The sequence below is a fragment of the Oenanthe melanoleuca genome, chromosome 28 (genome assembly GCF_029582105.1).
Source record: "Oenanthe melanoleuca isolate GR-GAL-2019-014 chromosome 28, OMel1.0, whole genome shotgun sequence".
NCBI classification, from domain to species: domain Eukaryota; kingdom Metazoa; phylum Chordata; class Aves; order Passeriformes; family Muscicapidae; genus Oenanthe; species Oenanthe melanoleuca.
Window position 1 is genome coordinate 2,584,083 of NC_079361.1, and position 21,847 is coordinate 2,605,929.

Consider the following 21,847-nt stretch of genomic DNA (forward strand, 5'->3'; position numbering starts at 1 on the left):
TTTAAGCCTAAACCAAGCAGATGACTCAAAAATAGCATTCAACAGCAGTTATTTGAATTATTTAAAAAATAAATTAGCACAGAAGGCAGCTTGAGCATGGATTTACCTCGAGAACTGGTCCAGCTCCCAGGATGGTTCTCTCCACACCACTGGCGTACCCTTTCTGGCTCAGTGCCGTGAGGCAGTGAATTAAGAAGTTTGTGCTTTGGGTTTTCCCAGACCCACTTTCACCTGATATAACGATGCACTGATTAACATGTTTTTTAAGCATTGTGTGATAGGCCACATCAGCAATGGCAAAAATATGAGGCTCCAGCTTCCCAAGCTGATGGTTCTCATACATCTTGACATACTTGGGGTTATAAATGGGCAGGAACTTGAAGGGGTTAATTGCAATCAGGATACTCCCTGCATAAGTGTAGATTCTGTGCTTTAAGAAGCGGCACTTGAGATTCTCCAGGAGCGTTGTCTCTGTCAGATTGGGCAGATTGCAGAGGTCATCAAAGTCCTCCTGGTGCCAGGGCAGAAATCCCCTCTCCACCAGGCGCCGGGCATCCGTCTCCTTGGACAGCAGCTGCATCTGCATGTACTTGATGGTGCCATCAGAGTTCCTCTCCTGCAGCAGGAAGTAGTACCCGTCCTGCTGCGGGTGCTCGTCCTGCGCGCGCCGCGGCCACAGCAGCACCCTGTGCACGGGAGAGTCGTTTATGTCAAGCACCCATTCTTCTCCACCTGATTCCTTCACCTCCACCAGCACATAATGTTTGGAGACATCCAGGTTTAAGATGTTAATCACATCCTTGATGACATCTGATGATGTGCTGTCCTTGGTTGCTGTCACTTTACAGCAGGGAGCACTTTCTGTTGAGAGTTGGGGGTAAATATGAAGATTATAGGCTGCCTTTGCCTGGCAAACTGCACTGTCAGCATCTTTTAAACTCATTCTGTCCCCAGATGGGCTTCAGTCTGCTACCCCTGCTTAATGTGCAGTGCCCATTGTCTGAAAAAAAAAGGAAAAATTAAAAAAATTAGGTGTTAAAACGTGTGTACAACAGATGTTACTTTCTGCAGGATGAGAATACAGTTATTACATAGTACATTTGTTTTTTAATAATTTGCTATCAGTGATATTATTGCAAAAAGTCTGTTTGGGATATTCTATGCAGTAGAGAGCTGCCACAGCACCCAGCCTCCTCCCACTTTTCCTTCTATTCCCATGCCACCCCTTCCTCCCTGTCATGGCACACAAGAATTCATACAGCCAAGCAAAACAAACCAGGATCAATGTCCAGACTAAAACTTCCTTGTTTCCCCAGGTTAGTTTTAGCCCAGATGCTCTCCTTGACCTGGTTCACACAAACATTTATCCACCCTCCCACAGATACTCTTCCTTAAAGCTGCACCAGCAGCTTGAGGCAGAAACAGGGTTTGGTCACTTCTTAATTCAGCAGTGAGGGTTTAGAGGAGCCATGAGCTAAAGCAGAAGGATCAGAGCACACAGACACAAGGAGGAAAATGGCTCTGACACTGAAACCCACTTTTTTTTCCCATTATTTTCCCTAACTAAGCTCCTTCCATGAGAGGTACAAGTCAGTACAGCATGTACCCCATGGAGCTTTCAGGAGCAGAGCTCCAGCTGCCTGGAGCACACGCTGCTGCTGCTCCCTCTCACACCACAGGGGTTTCTTCACCACGGATCATTTACACAGCCAAGAGACTGCTCATTCCACTTGAGTGAACCACATCCTTGCTACACAGGGTTTAACATGACTTTTATCTTCCATCTTAGGCAACAAAGTAAAGTCAAGCCTTACTGCAGCTACTTTTCAGCATCGAACAAGATCCTAAATACCCCACTTCATTCACAAGCCTTTATACCCATCACATCAACTCCTTCCTCACTGGGTTTGGGAACCTCATTCACACATCTCTAAAAACCATTCATTGCTTTTTGCTCCCTTCAGCCTTGGTGCAGGCCAGACACGTAACTCCAGCCTACCAACAACCTCAGAAGGCAACCTCTTCCTCTCTGCCAAGTCAAGTCTCTAGACTCTGTTACCATCTGTGCCTGTGCCTTTCCTCTCATCTGCAGTTTGGTGTCACCAGAACTAAGTTTGCCCAGGCTGCTTCAGCTCCACAGTTCCTTTCCTTATCAAGGGGTACTAAAAGGAGAAGGATAATGAAATACCCCTTTGTTTTAGCAGTCTGTAAAACTTCACACTGAGAATAGCAGTTCAATTTTTGCTCCAAGAACAAAGTGTTCTAATTATACATTGACATGCCAAACGCATTTTTTAAAAAAGAGGAAAGAGGCAGAGAAATGCCAAAGAAGTTACTTTTTGCCACTAAACAACTGCACAGGAACTTGCACAAGGCCACAGAGAGTAATCATTTCAAATTAAAATCAGTAGAGTTGGAGGCTTTTAGCTGCCACTTCCAGTGCAAGTAATGAATCACTTCACAAACCATACGACAGAGCTGTGGCTCATGAACAGCCTCCGAGGAGGGAGCTGTGCTTTCAGGGACTCTGCAGGCAGCTTACACAGACACTGCCACACAGGCTGGGTCATTTGTAGTGGCTACTCATCAAAAGGAAGGCTGAATAAGCCACAGATGGCAAGACAAACCACAACACATCTCTGATCAAACTGTATGATCCACCCAAGAATGTTTTTCCCCATTAAATGTCATTCTTCATTCATTAAGGAGGGCTGGTTCCAAGAAATTGGCCATACAAAAGGCTGGAGCAGTGAGCTCCAAGTGCCCTCTCCATTTCCTGTAATTATCACTGACCAGTCAAGAAGTCTGAAGCACCTTGGAAGTAATTAAGCAAGTGTTAAGCATTCTTAACATATAAAAGCTCAAACCTTGGCACAAAGTAGAATGTACAGCAAACTGCTGCTCATGAGGAAGATCCATCTGAGCACAGACAGAAAAACAGAACAACAGTGACCATTTTCCTCTCCAGCTACTCAGCCAGTTCAAGGGACATAGCCTTTTGCAGACTTCCTTTTTTCACCCCCCAGCAATTAGTTTCAGACACACTGAAACTGTCTGAAAGTCTGCTGAGTTAGAGGAAGTCCCCTCAGTAAGCACTTTGGCCAAAACAGCTCCCTAAAAAACGTTGCACCAGCTTTTTGCCAACACAGAAGAGCTGAGCCTCGGTGCTGACCTGTGACTTTGCTAACACACATTTCCTAACCTTGTCTCATGTCAGCCACCAAAATCTGGGACATTGCTCAAGATTCCAGCTGACACTTTCCAAAGGGGAAATCAGAGTGCAGGTGCCACTTCTCTACAAGTGACAAACCCAGTAGGGTCTGCTCAGGTGTGTATGACTGGAAAATTCAATTTTTCCATCTGAGAATGTCCAGGTATTGCAGAGGTTTGAGGAAAATCTGCTGGTCTCCTCCTACTTGTGATTTTCTTAGAAAGGATATCAAATTTACTTGATGACAATACAGCTCTGAAAGAGACAGACTTCAGGCTTCCCACTAAACAATTTTTCAAGCCACAAATTAGAACATAAAAACAAAAGAGCATTCACTGGACAGATTACAAATTGGTTACCTAATGAGTCCCAGTATTCATTTAAGGACAGGTATCTTCAAGCAATTGGAGGATGAGTTCCTAGTGAACTTGGATTCCTGGCATCAAAGTAAACATTTTCATGGTGATTCTAAAAGAAGGGGGAAAAAAAGAGTTACTGAGAAAGAACATATCATAGAGAGATTGAGAAGGCAGAAAGTGAGCAAGAAGTTAAATCAATTATACAATTCAGTAATATAGGAGCAAGAAAACAACTGCTAAACAAATTTCAGCTGAGTTTAGAGATACATAAAACTTCAACTTTATCCAAGAGCCAATCCATACCAGAGGGATGGAAGGGGAGCTATCCTGAAACGTTTGAAAGCATAGCAAGGAATTATTTGAACAGAATATTCTACCATAGCACCACAAGCATGACAGTGAATGCAATCTCCAGATGAACATCAACTAATATTTTGTTAGGCAGGCATATTACCCTTGTGCTCAGAAGATACATGACCAACACAGCATCTAGAATAAATCCAAATTTCAATTAAGGAGCTAAGGGCAGCAAGAACAAACTGAAATGTGTTAGAAAATACCCCCCTTACAACCAAACACTCTGCAAGCTTTGTCTGTGAGGAGCACACAGAGGACACTGTTATCAGTGCAGGCCTTGCACAGGACCTGCACTTGGGTACAATCACCAGCACAAAGCCACAACACAAGGCAGAGGCTGGAATTCACAGCTAAACAAACCCAGGCAAACATAAGACATAAACATCACCAGAAGGTTCAACTGCACTGCAAAAACTGAACTGACACCAACAAGGCCTGGTTGCCAAACCTCTTTTTAGAAAATCAGCCAGTCCCCAGGAACCAAGCTGCCTGCCAATTAGAAGAGTTAATTACATATCACCCTCTTCTTTATGGCAAGAGCAGTCTGAAGAGATGATTGCAATGATTCCTTCTCATTTTATGATCTCAAATTATTTAGACAATTTTTAAGCAATTGAAATATTTATTGTGATTTGGCTTGTCAAGGAAGCACAAGCCTGAATTCAGGTACAGACAATACTGGAAGTAAAAGGAGAAATACAAGAAAGAAAGTAATACTGAAACCATACAGGTCAGCATGCAAACCCTGCAGCACAACCACCACTGCTGGGTGCTGTCTGGAGGTAGAAATTCTGCAGTTACCCTCAAGCTCTTTCAATACCCTTTCTTAAAAGAAATCACTTTTCAATGTATGGAAGAGGAAAAAAAGATATAACTTTATTTTTTGCTCATACAATTTTAGTAACAAAACCAAAAAAATCCAATTCTAGATGATAATTTTGATGGTATTTGTAAGCATTTTCTAGACTCCATTAAGCCATTAATTAATTTTTTAATAGGCATTAAAGCCAACAGTGTCCACTCAGCAGCAGAGTGCAGAGAGCTGTGCCCCAATCAGTGCAGGGTATCTCTTTAGTTTAAATAAGGCCATAATTTGAAGCCACATTTTTAGTCAATGAATCACAGAGAAGCTAAAAAGGGAAAGTTACCATTACAGCAAAAAAAAAATCCCAGTTCCTCACATTTTCATGTGCATTTCCACTGCTGCATCCTTCAAAGGGAAAGATTCCAGCTTCTCCCACTGCTCACCAAGCAATGCTCAACACAAAAGCTGAAATACTTGAGCTCTGATATTCTTAAATCCCAGAACTGGCAGTGGCCATCCCCAAAAGAGACCACTCTGTCTGGTCAAATTGAAAACATTTAGCAATTTCAAAAATAATCAGTTATTACTGACCTTGATTTCCAAAGCAAGGAATTTCCAGCAAATTGGGCTATAGAGACACCTGAAGTTTCCACAATTAACTGTGCAATTAACAGGTAAGGTAAAGATCCTTGTCCTACCTCATGTCATAAAGACATGTGATGTTAATTGAGTATAATTGATTTAATTTTTTTCAGTATTCCAGGCATTTGTAAATTACCTGAAAATCACTTCAGGTTCCAGTCACACTTCAATGTTTTCCTTGGTTATAAAAAATTCAGCTGCACTAAACAACTTTAGATCTTTGGTTTTCTTTAACTAAAACTCTTGAATTTTCTGCTCCAAAAGGAGTTTTGAATGGACCACACAAAAATTACAACACATTTGTTACTACTCTTTGCAATCAACCCTGCAGGGAAGTTACTGCCCCAGAGTGCCTGGCAAAGGAGAAGTTGGGCTGCAATGTGGTGTAACACAGGAAAAAGTCAAAGAAATCACTTTTGTTACAGGCAGCTCCTTCTCAGTTACCTGCTACTGGGACCCTGATGCCAATCCCCACCCCAAACCACCCCTGATGCAGCCTCCACTTCCTCTGAATGACTCAAATGCTCAATTTCACCTCAAAACACAGATACCTTATCAGGCTTTACAGTAATGTTCAATGTCATTACCTTATAAAAAGTGTGATGTCACAGAGTTACAGATGCACATCAGAAAATGTGGCCCAGTTGAGGAATCAAGGCAAAGCAACTGAAAGAGTCAGAGGTGAAAAATGCAAGCCAGAAGAACCTTGGGGGCCATTCTACCACCTTTTGTAATTTTCTTGATTTTTTACCTTAACAGCACTACAGCTGTCAACAAAAGAAATAAAAGTTTTCTTGCTTTAATATTGCATTTACACTGATGAAAAACTTTTTAAAGAAACTTTAGGCTGAAATTCTGTGTGAACAGAATGTACACGTCAAAAATAGCTTTAAAAACACTCTTCTTGTTTAATATCAATGGTCTTTACAGAAAGGGCAGATTTTTCTGGAATCTGCATTGAGTTTCAGTTGGTAATCAGAGACACACAAGACAATAAAGCCTTGATAAAAGCAACTCCACAAGCCACGCTTAAGTCACTTGATACACCAAGAAAACACAATATTCTACAGACAAGACCTCTGAATTTCCATTTTGTGAAATAAAGGCATTCCTAGCCCTTCCTATTAGAAAAATAAACCCTTATCAGCATCTCGTGCTTTACTTCTCCTTGATATTAGCATAAACAGGCCTTGTTTGTTAGAAATGTGATAAACACCTTCAGCCTTCAAATTCACAAAAAAATGCACTGAGCCAAAACATTTTGCTGATTTAGTCTTTCACTCTTTTCCTTGACTGTTGAGATAGCCAATACTGTTGCATTTTTTAGGAATTCCTCCTTTTAAAATGCCTAGGATATGCAAATCCTGCCCTTTGACCTCCCAGCAGAGGAAGGGCCATATTTAGCCTCAGTGTGCATGTGAGTCAAACATGTTATTCATGCACAGGATTATTCAAGAGGTCTAATGCTTGAATCACTATGGGTCAGAAAACTGTCTGCACAGAGTATTCCTTTCTAGGTGAACCTTGTTTAAATCTTTCATTAGTTCATTTACTCTTCCTAAATTATTCAGCTCCATGGGCGTTTTGGGTTCCACAGAAAAGCCCAGAGCTGGGAGTCTTCCCACTGGGAATGCACAGTTTGTGCAGGCAGCTGTCACTGCAGGAGCTGCAACATTCAGCTTGTGAAAAAGCTTTTTGTTGAGACAAATGTTCAAGCATAGTAACAAAAAGAAAAAAAAAAAAAAAAAAAAGAAAACCAAGCCCCAAACTGTACAGTTCTACAAAACACTTTGCATTACTGCAGTAACTCCAGAGTTTTATGTGAACAATTAAGGATTAAAGATTGAGGAAGTGGCCTTGGATGCATCATCCTGAAAAGCACAATATTATCAGACTTCAGATGTAGGGCAGGCAGAAAACCCCATAGCAGTACAAAGACAAAAAAACCCCAAGATGAACTCTTTTCTAAAAAAAGCCACAATCAATTTTGGAGTTAATATGAACACACATTAAAAGCACCCCAAGCTGCTTCCCCTGCATTTAATGGATTTGTTTCTGACAAGATTCTGAGTTAAAGACACCCAGGGCTCACTAAAACTCGCTGGGTGTGACACCAGCATCCTAAACCGGAATGCAAGGTTGCCCCACGCTGTTACTTTAGGGCAAGTTCTTCAGCCCTGGATTCCAGCTAACAGGCCTGAAATCAAAGAGCTCCTAATTACCCATGACAAACTTATTTGCAAACAGCTTGGCAGACGCAGCGATACCGATGAACCTCCAGGAGCACCGTGGGAGGATGCTGATGACATCTCTGAAAGGCTAATTGCATCTGCCAGGAGCTTGAGATCATCTCCAGCCCTTTGCTCCACTGCCACCCATTTCCAGAAGGTGAAATCAAAGAATGCTGAGCTCATTTGCATCCAAAGTGCTTCTCGCTTTTCACAAACACGAATTGCAAATAAAGCTGGGCAAGAATTTTGCTAAAATACAGAGTAACAGAAAACAAAGCTAAAATGATACTGGGAATTCACACATACCTGTACCAAACCCACGGTCAGAATTGTCATGAGTCAGGATAGAAGCCCGATACTTTCAGTCTAGAAACATGTAACAAAGGATGTTCCTAGCTTGCAAAAGTTTTACTTCCCAGAGATTGCAAAACAAAGCTAGCCAAAAAGGCAGAGCACTATCGATATGCAGACAGCAAGAGGCACGATTCAATCGGGCAATGACAGACATCGCGACAAAGCACGACCTCAGCACAGCGGCAGCACCAACTGTCAAGAGCTGCCCAAAAACAACACAAAGAAACAAAAGAACCCTGAGAGCTTTAACGAATTTCTTGAAAGATCATGAGATATTTGTCTGAAAGATTACAGGCTGATCATACCGAGAGTCACACGAAAAAGCAGAACACAGTGTGACTGAAAAATCACAAGCGGGAGACGGAAAAGAGCAGGAGCTGGAAGTAACAGCGAGCCCTGCTCAGGCTCTGCCCGACAGACGGGAGGCACAGCGGCCGTGGGACACTTTCTGCCCTGGGCACGGCTCCTCGGGCACAAAGTCAGTCAGCAGAACCGCACAGCCCCGAGCGGGCACGGCCCCTGCCCCGAGCACACCCCAGCGCGTCCCGGGAACCGCTCCGGCCCCGAGCTGCTGAGGGCGCCTGGAACCGAACACCCCCCGAGCTGACCCGCAGTCACACCCTCAGAGCCGACCCCCCTCAGAACCGCCTCACAGCGCTCGGAGCGCACCCGCTCCCTGCGAGGCACGGCCACCGCAGCGCCGGGCAGCGCGTAGCGAGGGAGCGGGAGGGATGCGGAGCGGGGGGACGAGGAGCGCGGGGCCCGTTACCTGCGCCGGTGTCGAAGCGCGGCCGCCCGGCCCCGCCGCCGCCACAGGCCCCGCGCGCGCCACTTCCGGGTAGGGGGGGGGGCCGGGGCGCGCCCATTCAGCGCCGCGCTCGCTCCGCGCATGCGCCGTCCCAGATGGGGCGGGCAGCGGCACCCACGGGCTGCGGGAATGGAGGGGATGCGGCGGGCGGGGATAGGGGCACCCGGGTTCGAGCCCCGAGCCCGCTGCTCGCCCCCGCGGCGGCAGCCAGGTGCTGTCTGTCTGTCTGTCTGTCTGTCTGTCTGTCTGTCTGTCTGAGGCAGCGGGCGTGGATTCTTGTCAAAACCCCGGTAGGGTAGCTGGTGCGCGGTCTCTCAGAGCGCTGGGGTACAGAATCACAGAATTGTTTGGGTTAGGAGACCTTTGGAGATGACCCAGTCCAACCCCCCCCACCCCGTCCTGACACGGAAAGTGTCCGGGTGGGTTTGGGATGTCTCCACAGAGGGACACTCCACGCCCTCCCTGTGCGGCTGTTCCAGGCCACCCTCAATGTAGAGAAGTTCTTCCACATGTTGAGGTGTTTGTCTTGTGTTTCAGTTCATGCCCATTACTCCTCGTCCTGTCCCTGGGCACCCCTGAGAGGTGGCACCATCCTCTGAACATCCCTTAGAGATATTTGTATATTTATATAGGATTGATGGGATCCCCCCTCAGCCCTCTCTTCTGTTGACTAACCAGGCCTAGTACCCGCAGTCTCTCCTCATCAGAGATGCTCCAGACTCCTCCGCATCTTTGTGGCCTCCGCTGGATTCTCTGCAGCAGCTGAAGCTACCTCCCACCAAAGGCCTGAGGCAAGGAGCACTTTTAGGTCCAGCCGTTAATCTCTTTACTTAAAAGTCAGCGCAGCCCCCGGGGCTGAGCCCCGGCACCCGGGCTCGTTTCAGTCCTCCGCGCCGCCAGGGGGCGCGCTGCCGCCCCGCCCCGCTCCCGCCTCAGCGCGCGCATGCGCGGTGATTCAAACGCGATGGCGGCTGGGGCGGCTCGGGGCTGAGGGGGCGATCCCCGCCCGCTGCCGCCTCGGCGCGATGTCCTCAGCGGGCAGCAGCACAGTGGTGGGCGGACAAACGCCTAAAGCTAAGCGGAGAGGTAACGTGGGGTGAGGGCGGACCCGCGCTGGCTGAGGTAGAGCCCGGCCCGGCTGAGGCTGAGGAGGATCCGAGCCGAGGCGGGAAGCCCCGCGCTGGGCCCGGCTGAGCTCTCTTTGCCCTCTCTCAGGAGGAAGAATCGTTCAGTCTCGCTACCTGCAATTCGATAAGAAAGACAGCAAGAAGGTGCCGAGAGTGCCGAGCGCAGGCGTCTCTCAGCCGAAGGCAGAAAAGGTGTGAGGGGAAACTTGGATGTGGCAGCGAGACCTGGGGAAAAGCGGCTCAGCTGGGGTTGTGGGGATTTGGGATGTGTTATTTGGTGGAGATTGGGACTGTGCTCGGCTGACTTGCACCAAGGTGCCCTGGGATTTAGTTGTTAATTGTCAGCATCTAAGTTGAAGGCAAGATATTGTTGTTTATGTTCTGTCTTAGCTATTTCTTTATTTTCAGGATGCTTCATCGAGTTCCTCTTCATCAAATACTTCTCTGCCGTCTTCTAGAGCTAAAGCAAGATTAGTTCTCTCTCAGAAACACGAAACTTATGCTAGTAGGTTTTACCAGCATTTAAAAGCTATTATGTATTTCCAGCCTATGAAACTCTTAACAACTCTAAGATATTGATGTTTTGTATTATTTGCATCACTAGCAGTTATTATTTGTATGTAAAGGAAATTAAGAAACTTCATGTGTAACTCAGACAAATCAAATCCTGGTTCTGGAATTGAGTGATTGGGTCTTTCCTGCCTTTTGTACAAGGTTTTGAATGGTCCTTTTCCTATATCATCACCATTACTCTGCTTTTTTAAATTTGATCCTTCTGTTAAATCAAATGTGAGTGACTGAAAATCTCTGTCTTCAAAATCGTCTATTTTATTTTTTTTTGTTGTTACCAGTGATTCCTGTCTGGAATTACTGACAGTCCTTGGTTGTCTCCACAGATATCCAGTTGAGACACATTATTCCCTTGTTTTCTGTGAATTGGGACCCCAAAGGATCTCACTTTATGGGGACCCTTTAGAGAGAGTGGGCTTTAGTCACAATAATTTTCCATTCTGGCCACAATTCCAGTTGGTAAATTTCTTTGGAGGTTCAAGAAAAATAAGTTTTTAAGGCTGTTTATTAGAAAGCAGGTGCTCATTATACATTTCTAGGAAGAGAGAGTGTTTGTGATGAGCTCAGAGGGGCCTTGTCCAGGTGCAGCTCATCAAGGCCTGAGGAGCATTTCTCAGGTCACAGTGGGGTGTGAGGGGAGGGATGTGACCAGCTCAGCTTCCCTGGGCCTCTACAGCTTGGAATTGTGAACTTGTGCTGAACCTAATTCTTCTACTTCTAATTCTTTTAGTCTGATAACAGCTTCTTTCTACAGGTGTTTACCACAGCACGTTAAATCAGAGTGGTTTTGAGAAGGGTGACTTGCAGTCCACTTTATTAGGTGAAGAAAAAGTGAAGCTACCAGACTTTGATATTTCTGCTATTAATGGTAAATTTCCATTCATATGCAATTTCTGGGTGTTTTTTTTATTTATTTTTAATATATGTGCTGAAACTTGGGGATAAGAAATTGTTGTATTCTTATATATTCACAAAAGTATTTTAAGCAGAGGGACTAAGACCTTTGGGTTTAAATTAACCTTGATTTGTAGTATCTTTTGGGTGCTCTGGTTTTTTGTAAAGTTAAAAATTAAAGAATAAAGTACTCTTGAGTCTTTGTTCCTATAACAGATGGATGTCAGCCTTTCTGAAAAGTGGATCACATTGTTTGTCACTTAGAGCTAGATGTTCACGTGTTCCATATCTGCTCATGTGTATATCAGAGCTAGAAACAGAGCACAGATTTTTTTACTGGTACACACAATAATTGTGAAATTATCTGTGCCTTGGAAGAAGCTGGTGGTCTGTTGCCCCACCCTACAGATCTCAACAGATTAGCACACTAACGTTGTTCTTGTGATACAGATAAAAGTGACCCCAAGGAGAGTTCTTACTCAGAATCTGCTTCAGAAGGAGCGAGTGATGAGGTGAGTCTCACTGCTTACATTGGTAAGGATATTTATTTTGAAATGAACATTTTCTTTTTATTTTTAATCTGAATTACAGCTGAGGTCCTGGGAGGATCTAAATCCTCCTTGCAGAAGTCAGTTGTATTGCTGGCAATTGTTTGGTGTGTTGATCAGATGTCTGGACACTGACCAGAACTTTCCTTCATTTTTTGTGGTAAAGAATCTTTTCCTATTATTGCATCTCCTCAGGTGGATTCTTCTTGCATTTCTGCTCATACTCTATAATTATATCACATTATCTTTAAGTATTTTCTGCCATTTTTGTTCTGAGAACTAGCACTGATTTGGTATAATATAAAGTGCCTTATTTGGGGATTTCATTCAGTGTAGCACTGAAACTTCAAATGAAAATCTGCTATAAGTATTATAAAAGGTGGTGGAACAAAGAGATGTATTTAAATAACATGAGTGTTTAAAAAACAAACTTGTCTCATTGAGTTGACTTTGATTCCAGGCAAAAACTGGACTGTTGGTAACTAATTTGACCACTGAAAAAGCAATTGTTTTAATACCAAACTGAATCTAGAGTATTCTTTTCTTTTCTGAAGGAAACTGATTCTAAGGATCCGACAGCAGAGCTGGAATCTGAGACACTACTTTTAACTACCCTAAGACTGAAGGTAAGAGTTGGTCAATTATTTGCTATCTCAGATAGAACTTGATATTGAGGAATTGTTTACTTTTATAAATGCTTCCTGACCTGTAAAAGTTAGATTTTTGTGACTGTATATGTGTATCATTTGTAAAACCATAAGACTTGCTATGAAAACTCTCAGAGTGCATTCAGTGCCAGTTTATGAAGCTAGTGCTGGTTCTTAGCAATTGGGGGGAAATTCTGGGAGAGCTGTGAGTCTGTCTGCAGTTGAAGGTTGTGTCAGTGGCTTTGTTCCCTCAGTGCTCTGTGTGTATATTTTCCTTTGCAAAAAGAAGCAGGGGTGGGGCAAGAGTCTTGAGAGGGTCTTTAACTGATTTTCTGTGCTTACTGTGTGAGGTCTCCTGTTCATTAATTGAAACTCTTTGGTGTGGTCTGAGGCTTGCATTTCTTTATTCAGAATATGTTAATTGCTCAGATGTAGCATTACTTTCATTGTGAATATTTTTGGGATGTAATAGGTAGGAAAAAGCGTTGCCAAGATAGAGGAAAAAGCAGAAAAAAACTTGCTAAGGTTGTGTGAAGAAAAGCAGAGACAACAGGAGATGCTCTGGGAGCTGAAACGGGAAATTCTGCTTGAGGAGAGAGAGGAGAAGCTCAACAAAACATTAGATAAACAGGTGAGTTTTCATAGGATTAATGCTTCTCTGACAGTTGCACAAACTCATTTATGAAGTAGTCCTTTATCCAGGGGAGATTTCAATGCTGCTGTGGCCTGCAGGGTACAATTCTATGCATCTTAAAGTAAACAAATATCTCCTTCCTGTTGAGGCCTGCAGCACCTGAGCAGGAGCCTTTGTCACTGTTGAGTTGCCTCTCATGGACAGGCAGGAAGGAGAAGCTGGAGCTCTTGGGCAAGGGCAGAGATTGCAGTGGCTGCCAGGGCAGGGTCTGGGTGTTGCACAGGAGGTGGAAGTCCCCAAACCCACATGAACACCCCACACTTAGGCAACTGCAGTTATGGTTAGAGCTGAGATGCCACCCCTTAGAGAGAAGTGAACATCTTGGGTTGTTTGTTTGTATGTGTTACCTCAAAGAGTTCTGGCCTAATTGTAAGAAGACAGGTTTCTACTGAATAATTAATGTTTGAATAATGAATTTTCAAAACTGAATCTCTTTGCTTTTTATCAAATATACATTGCAAAAATTGAACAAGGTTTTTGGAGAACAGGCTTATTAAATACAGTTAAAGGATCTGATATAAAACCCTTTGCTGGCTATGTTGCCAGTATCTCTGAGCTACAGAAACAGGGGAACTGGTACTGAGGACAAACATAATGGACAGTTTGATAGGATTATTGTACCACAGGCTTCTTGTGTTCCTCTGTCAGTAAGCATTTCAGAGTGGTATTTGGTTGTATCATAAAGTATTTTTTGTAGTGGGCCAGGTGTGTGATTACAGATCATTTGGAGAAGTGTTGTTCAGTGTGTGCTCTTTCAGATAGAAGTGCTGCCTCCCCTGGTTCCTGTCTGTGAACAGTTCAAAGAGCAATACAAAAGCTTTGCAGCTTCCCTGGATGCTACGAGACACGAACTGCCCATAAAGAACATTCACATAGAAGGAGATGAGCAAACCTGCCTTGGTATGAAAATTTAATTTATCAAATTTGCTTTCAGTTACAGTGGGTTTATGCTGAAAAAGTTTCTCACAGTGTCACTGCTGCATCTGTCTATGGCCACTGGAGGAACTTTGTGTGCCCTTAGAGCCTGTGTGGGCACTGGGCTACAGCAAAAATCACGTGTTGTGCTGTGTAATTCTTATCTCTGTTTAACCACTTAACTACACAGTTTTTCATCTTGCAGCAGAGAAGAAATTAACTTTGTAAGTTATCTCAGTCTTCATATACACCTTATTTAGCATGTTTCTATATATTTTAACTGTATTCATGGTATTCCTGCCCTTTTCTTTTTCCTACTGTGTAAACAAGTTGTAGAAATCCTGTGACCTTGTTTCTGTGTTTGAGGGACAGAGTCACCTGGGCAGACTTGCTCATGTTTCCTTGAAGAGCTGGAGCTTAAGTACTACTGTGTGCTGTCTTGAATCAGAGAATGTTTAATGAATCAGTACATGCTTTTTGTATTGAAGTCTGGACAAAAAAGTTACATTTTTTAAACTGCTGGTCTGCAAAAATCAAGATTCTTGAATCATTTACATGATCTTGCACTTTAAGACAAATGAAAAATGTTTATTGAAGAACTTAGAATTTTGGTAAGAAGACTAGAAAGGAATAAGTCCATTTTCTTGTTTGTGAATGTTAAAGGAAATGACTGAATAAATTTAATGGAGGGGATACATGCCAACAGCATTACATGAAACTGGCCAGGGAATTTTGGATGTCAAAAACTTGTTTTTTCTCTTACATTACTCTTAAAAATCTTTGACATACTCTAAATGAGAGCTTGATGAGCAATTTTAATAGCCTGTTGCTGGTGCTAGTCACAACAGTGAAAACTAATTAGGCTTTCATGGTTTTTTTTGTGAAAGCTGAACAGTGTTTTTTGTCTAGTTCATCTGTCTCTGGGTTATTCCAGCTGTTAATATCTTGTGTTAACTGGTGCCACTCTAATTTTTAATAATATTTTTAACTTCTCATCTTCCAGATGAGCTGGAAAAGCAATTAATGATCACACAGGAGCTTCTGACAGGAATTATGCCAAACCACTCAGAGGATAGTGCAAAAGCACTTGGTGCACTGAAAGAGCTTAATGAAGTATCTCAGCAACTGAGTAAAGGGCTTCAAAGGTAATCATAACAACTGGGTGGAAAGATTTGTTGACTAAATATTCACAGGAAAATCTCTAGTCCTTGCCAGAATATATCCAGAATTCAGACTGGAGGAGGGTTAACTGAGGGTTTGGTAGCACTAAGGGTAATTCTCTTCATAGCAGTCATCTGTATTTCTGTCCCTGCCCTGCCTACAGTCAAAGAAGGATGTTTGGGGTTGGGTTTGTACTCCAGGTGAGCCACTTCAGTGTGCCATTCTCTGACACTTCAGCTGAGAATTCCACTGAACAAGAATAGACTTGGTAGCTGTAGATATGTAGGAGTGGAGAAACCCAGGAGACAGAAAAGTGAGCTGTAAACTGTCTTAAATAACAACCCTGCAAATGTGTCATCCTTGAGAAGGCACAAGGAGCCTTCTTTTCTCCTTTCAACTCTTGTGACAACAAATACAAAGCATTACAGGGAGGATGAGGAAGAGATAAAGCATGACTAATGTCCTTCCCTTCTTTCATTGCCCCAGAAGAGATTAGAGTTAAAATCTTTGAAGATTAAGAGACCATGAAGCCACTCATCCCCCCCTCCTTCAAACTGCCCCATCTCTCCTCCCAGTTCTTGTTTTTGAGAAGAAAATTCACATTTTACATTTCTTTCCTTCTGGTGGAGCCAGAGTAAAAGAAAGATGCAGATATCCAGGCATGTAGCCTTTGGACTAAAGCAGAGTTATTGTCCTTCAGAGTCACTGATTTAGCTTCTTGTGTTCCAGGAGCTTCACAAATGTGCAGAACCTGTCGTTTGAAGCCTGTAAAGAAGTTTCTCTGCATAACCAATACGTGTGTGAAAAGAATTATGGAGTAGATGTTGTGAGACGCTGGTATTTCAGCTGAGTTTCTGTATTGTTTTACTACTGGGTAGGTACTAATTCAAAGCCAGCAGACTTTTTATCCTTTTACTACTTGTGTGGACATACAACTTGCCCAGTTTTTCAGTGAAGCCAGCAGCAGGGGTGCTCACTGCAGGAATTGGAGAGTTGTTCTGCAGACTGTCCTACAGGGAGACATCGCCCACTTTTAATGGGGACTTCTGTGACAGGTTTTCCATCCCCTTTCTGCCTTGACAGTACTGAAAGGTAAATGATAAAAAGTGCTATTCCTGCCAGATTTGACCTGTGTGGTAATCTATGGACTGAGGTTGCTCACTGAGCAGATTCTGCAGGAACTCTTAATTTGTCCCATATTTCTGGGTGTGCTGTGTGGATATAAAGCACTTGGAAGGAGCCTGATCACTTTTAACAATTGAGAAATTTTGGTAACTGGTTGCCTAATTGCCTGTAAATAAATTACTGGAATAACAAATGCTTTTGTATAAACATGACTCTTCCTTAAGGATTTTATTCTTTTTAATAATAAAGACTATTTTCCACTGCTCTAGCAGTAGCCTTCAAGTTTGAATATGTTCACTGATCTCCTGCAGCAGCTTTTGTTTCCATCTGGGCTTTCTTAGGGCTGATACTGCACATCCCAGTGATGCACTTGTACACACCACGCGGTCCCAGTGGTCAGCCATGAGCACCCCTAGTACTGAGGCCAAAGGATTGGGAAAGGGCAAAGAAACTAAAATCTGATTACTGAGTGCATGTGCTGTGCTAGGAATATACAGGCCACATCTTGCAAATGTTTCTTCAACATCCTTTCCTTTTCTTACATGGAATGCATTTTGCTCTGGAAGATGTGCTGTAACCTGTGTTTTTCAACCTGTGGAACCTTGTTCTGTGATGGTTTTTCACATTTCTAGCTTAAGATGTGTCTATAAGGCTTTTTGGCCTACTCCTAAGATACCTGGATTATTATCCTTGCACTCCTTCAGGTGCTGTTCAGGCTTTCTTCCTGCCACTACTCAAGGTCTAACTTGATTCTTTTCTCCTTTTATTTAAAATTAGTAAATTAAGTGACTGGATCAGTAGATGTGCCACACCCATAAAACAAACTGTTCAGACCCTCCTTGCATACAATATCAGTGTGATTTTTTTGCCAGCAGCTTCTCTGTGAATCAGTTATTTCAGGATATCCATCTGTTATTTCTTTTTTCTCACATGATCTGCCCTTGGTAGTTCAATCCAGCAGATCAGCAATAGGTGCTGGATGCAGCTGGATCAAGCTCTGGAGCAGGAGCTGCATCCATGAATTTGGCCACTGGATGGGGAACTTTGCCCAGCAAAGTCAGCTTGGCTGTAAATGTGTGGGCTGGTTAGTTTTGGTGGATGGAGATGTGGGTAGAAAGGCTCCAGTATGATGAAACTGGTTTGGATTATTGCTGGGCTGTGTCCCCTCACACCTTTAACCTCTTTATGATCAGTGTGTCAATTCTGAAATTGGAGGTTGGGAAGGCTCGTCTTAAATGTGAGAGGAGGGATGAAATTGAAATCAATGTTGCAGCGTTTTGATAATAATGTCTCTACACAGGCACATCAGAATGTCTTTCCTAGGATTCCTTAATGGTGCACCTCACTAATGGTCTGAAAAAGTTTTGTTTTTTTTTTTTAAGAAATACTTCTAAATGAAACCCATCCTTTTCAGTCAAGTGCCTTTCTGCCCTTGAGGTACTATTGGATGTGTATACCTACACCCAAACGTTGCTTAAGCAACAGCCAGCAATGCAGATTTTCCCTCGGAGCAGCAGTGGAATGCTGCTGGTTCTCCCCCCGGGGCGGTGCTGCTGGGAGCACAATTACGGGCTGTAAATCTTGCGGGGGCAGCAGTTCAGCCCCGCTGCTGCAGGCGGCACTCGCTGCTCTCATCCTCCCACGAGGCAAAGGGGAGTCCTGGGGCTGGAGCCAAACTGCTGCTGCAGAACAATCCTGTGCCCGGGGATGTGCACTCATTGTTTCACAAGAATCACAGGCATTCATTTCAGCGTTCTGGCCATTCTTTAAACTGAGCACTTGTGTAATTCTTTGTACAAATGGTACAACAAGTGTTAGCTAAAGCAGCTCAGCCTCTCCAGGAAAAGATTTTAAACTAGTTTGAACTGAGACCTTTTTCTTCTTGATTTTGACCAATGTTTTTTCTAAGTGGGCCTGTTCTGGCTCTTTGCAGAAGTGTTTTAGGCTCCTCCACCTTGAAATAGCCCCAGAATTGGCTGCTGTCGTATAACACTGTACAAACAACAACAAAGAACTTCAGAATCACTGGAGCAGGAGCTAAACAGATGTGACACCACTTATTTTGTATTTTCCACTTATTTTCTGACAGTGTCACATGCTCTAAATCAGTTGGAATCCTAAACAAATTAAGGGCTCTTTTTATTCAGGTTTTGTGTCTTTTCTTCCCCTGTGGGATTAATAATGTTCTCCCTGCTATAACTTGTATCAACGTAGATTTAGTTTTGTTTTGTCTGAACTTGTACAGTACTTATTACCTATTTATTCATTTTTTAGGCCAGAAATTCTTCTTGACCAGTTGTTAACATTCCTGTGTGTTAAGATGCTTTGTGAGGAAAGGGATTTTTTTTTTCTTCCTCAAAAAACTTAAAGCAGTTGTGAATTGGACCAGGTGTGTAAGAGCCTGGGAGGAAGGGGGAGCCCAGAAATGGAAGCATTTGTTCCTTGCAAAACTCTTGGTTGGTTAAGAGATTGGCAAAGCTTTGGGTCTGGGTTTGCCCTGCAGCTTGCCCTGCCTGTGTGTCTGGGGGAGCTGTGGCCACATTCTCAGTGCTAGACCCTGACCACCAGCTCGGGAGGGCTGAGTCAAGGCATTTTTTGCTGTAATTCCTGTGCTGCCTGCCATGGGGGCTCCGGGGTCAAGGTAAGGCAGGATCCCTCCTGCCCGGGCTGCTGTGGGGTGGAGCTGCAGCTCTGGAAATCACCGAGGTTGGTTTGTCCCCTCCCCACAGCCCAAACCCTAACTCTTTGTTCACACGAGCTGCAAAAGGAGCTGAGCCTGTGCTCATCAACAGCAAAGCAGCTCATGACCCCAGCAGATGTTTCTGCATTTTAGGCTAATGAGAACTTATTGGATTACTGCAGTCTTCCCTGCCTCGGAGTAAATACCACTTTGTTGGAGATCCGGAAATTCATACTGAATATGATAAACAAACTGCTGGCTGGGCTGGGATTGCCAGGACATGAAAAGAGTTCCAGAGCGGCAGAAGATCTAACAGCTCTGAAATGCACCACTGAGCCACACCAATTAAGAGCATTTCCAGTGATTATGTGAGCATTCCTGTTCAACTCACAGAAATGATTTTAGGTTGTTTCTTCCGCTGCATTTGTGTGTGGTCTGTACAGCGAGCACGAGGTTTGCAGAGTGGGCTCAAATGCCTCTCATCAGTTTCTTTTAAAATATTTCTGTGATGATGTATATGCAAAAACTGAGTTTCCTGCTAATTCAGGATCTTAAATTTTCTATGTTATGGTTGCCCCTTCAGATATAACTAATTTTTTTTAGTTTATATACACAATGTATGTTTGGAGTTGGCCTGCAGGATATAAAAGCTTAATTCCTTTTTTTAGTATCTCTTGCTTATGGGAGGTGGCTCTACTCTTCAGTCAGACTATGCACAAATTGTATTTCACCAGTCCATGTAGGAGCTGAGAAGAGAATTGGGAAATTATTTCTGACTAAACGTGTGAATGACAGCCCCTTCTGATAAGCACAGCACTCTTCCTTCTAAATCATTCAAAATCTTCCATTTCAATGCTTTCCTAGTAGTATTTCAGTCACTTTGTCAGGAATTAAAATGTTATATTACTGTAAAAGATCAGACTCTCCTGCTCTATAGATTAATAATAAGCAGTTTTGACAGAGCTATTTAATAGTTATGTTCTCAATATCATTATCCTGTTATATGCTACTAAGGTTGCAGTCTTAGTTGAAAAGTGCTCTTTAATTATCCTTTCCTTATAATTTCTTTTAGAGATGTTTGTATTTCTGGGGGACAGGATCAATCTGGTTTCTGCCACTCTGGCTGGACTGATGTAGTTTCTGTTAAACCATTTTCCTCAGTGCTGGTGAGGTGCAGGAGTGTGGCAAAGCCTGGACACTTTTGGTGTTATCAGTTTCTGCTTTTGCTATCTCTGGCTGTCACAGAAACATGAAGGGAGAACAAAACTCAGAGTTAAAGAATAGGTGTGGGTTTTTTTACCATGAATATAATGCTGTAAAAATTAACTAAGGCCTTGTTCTTGTCTGGTGGTGTGTAATGACTGAGATTAATGTTTTTCCATTGGGAAAGGGGGAGAAATTATTCTGGAAATCGATGATGTTTTTATTTTTCACCCACCTTCTACTGAAATCTAGTGTGTACAGAACTTAACACAAAGCTCAGTGATTAATAGTCTTGGGTTTAGTACAGCATGTTTAAAGTGCACAATTTACATGTATTAAAATCTTTAAACAAGTGAGAATTACCTTTTATACCTTTGGATCTGATCATCTGAGTGACAAGTTAGTGACACCAGTCATGCTGGGGCACTTAGCAAGGGCTAATTATGGATGGCATGGTCCTACCACTTGTTTCCTGTTAATTGAGTTGTCACTGATTTCAATCTGCCAATTGAGGTAGGTGGCAAAAAGCTGAAGGATTCCCAGCTGAGAGTGGCAGTACTTGAGAATTATTATTATTTTTTTAATTATCCCCGTCTGATAATTTTCACATTGCACAGGTTTTTTAATGAGGTATTTGGGGCATGGGGAAGGATTCCTTCTCCTGATGAGGCTGTACAAGCGATCAGGGTGTGAATTGGAGCCAATACAGATGTGTTCACACCTTGTTCTCTAAACCCCTGTCCCTCCCTCACCTTTCTGCCACCAGCATGGCCAACACCAATCCCCCACATGCTCTCAAGTGCCTGAGATTCCTGAGACTTTATGAGGAGCAGAATTACGTTTTCTGTAAACGAAATAAAAATCTGAGCTATGCACAGTGCAGGCGGGTGGGTGAATATGGCCCATAGATCTGACTGATGAATAGTTTTTATACATGAGCAGCTCTTACAGAACTTCCTTTTAACTCCTAACCATTACCAGATGTGGGTTGCAGGCGGCTGCTGGAATTCCAACACCTGTTGCATCACACTGAATGGGATTCATTTTGGCAAGCACAGAAAATTCCATTTCAGTAAGTAAATAGTTTGAAATTATATCTAAAGCCTCCTTTTTTTTTTTTTTTTTTTTTTTTTTTTTTTTTTTTCAGATCAAGCTGATTCCAGCCTTATTTACAGGATTGCACATACCATCATAATTAGAAGATGGTTTGGAGTCTTCAGAGGCTGTAATTGCCTGAAATTTCTTGTAGTCAGTAAATACCAAATGGAAAATCTTCAATCTAGGAGAAATCTCTCCTTTAAAAGAGTGAGCAACTCAAAAGGGCTGGACTGCACATTAGGGTGATTTCTATCAGTGCATTTTGATATGTAGAAATACACATTTGTGTCTTACTCTGAGGATGATGGAGCTCCATTTTGGAACTGCACTTTGCTGTGTTCATCAGTCCATTGCTGAATCCTGTTGCTTGTTCAGAGCCCTCACCCAGAGCTTTTTCAAAGCTCTTTCCTGTGGTTGG

At 43.1% G+C, this 21,847-nt stretch overlaps 2 protein-coding genes across 13 annotated transcripts in view; one reads left to right on the forward strand and one right to left on the reverse strand.

Annotated features, from left to right (window-relative positions):
- MYO9B (myosin IXB) overlaps window positions 1–8,802 on the reverse strand; it is a 41,892-nt gene extending 33,090 nt beyond the window's left edge. For 6 of the 11 annotated variants that reach the window (XM_056512969.1, XM_056512968.1, XM_056512967.1 and 3 more), the window contains exons 1-3: window positions 8,729–8,797; window positions 3,571–3,679; window positions 107–1,000 (exon numbers count right to left, since the gene is read on the reverse strand). In XM_056512969.1, the coding sequence (XP_056368944.1) occupies window positions 107–943 (837 nt within the window). In that variant the 5' untranslated portion in view covers window positions 944–1,000; window positions 3,571–3,679; window positions 8,729–8,797. Of the gene's footprint in view, window positions 1–106; window positions 1,001–3,570; window positions 3,680–7,911; window positions 7,972–8,728 lie in introns of all 11 variants that reach the window. The other 5 variants (XM_056512965.1, XM_056512971.1, XM_056512964.1 and 2 more) reach the window with 3 other exon arrangements.
- A 900-nt stretch (window positions 8,803–9,702) lies between these two features.
- On the forward strand, window positions 9,703–21,609 carry HAUS8 (HAUS augmin like complex subunit 8). 2 transcript variants are annotated; one of them, XM_056512833.1, is made up of 11 exons: window positions 9,703–9,853; window positions 9,983–10,086; window positions 10,303–10,399; window positions 11,219–11,332; window positions 11,809–11,870; window positions 12,461–12,532; window positions 13,026–13,184; window positions 14,006–14,147; window positions 15,166–15,307; window positions 16,053–16,197; window positions 21,479–21,609. In XM_056512833.1, the coding sequence occupies exons 1-10, from the start codon at window positions 9,793–9,795 to the stop codon at window positions 16,171–16,173; spliced, it is 1,074 nt and encodes a 357-aa protein (XP_056368808.1). In that variant the 5' UTR covers window positions 9,703–9,792; the 3' UTR covers window positions 16,174–16,197; window positions 21,479–21,609. The 2 variants fall into 2 exon arrangements, with proteins under 2 accessions (XP_056368808.1, XP_056368806.1); XM_056512831.1 differs by lacking the exon at window positions 21,479–21,609 and having other exon boundaries at window positions 16,053–16,716.
- Window positions 21,610–21,847: the final 238 nt, after the last annotated feature.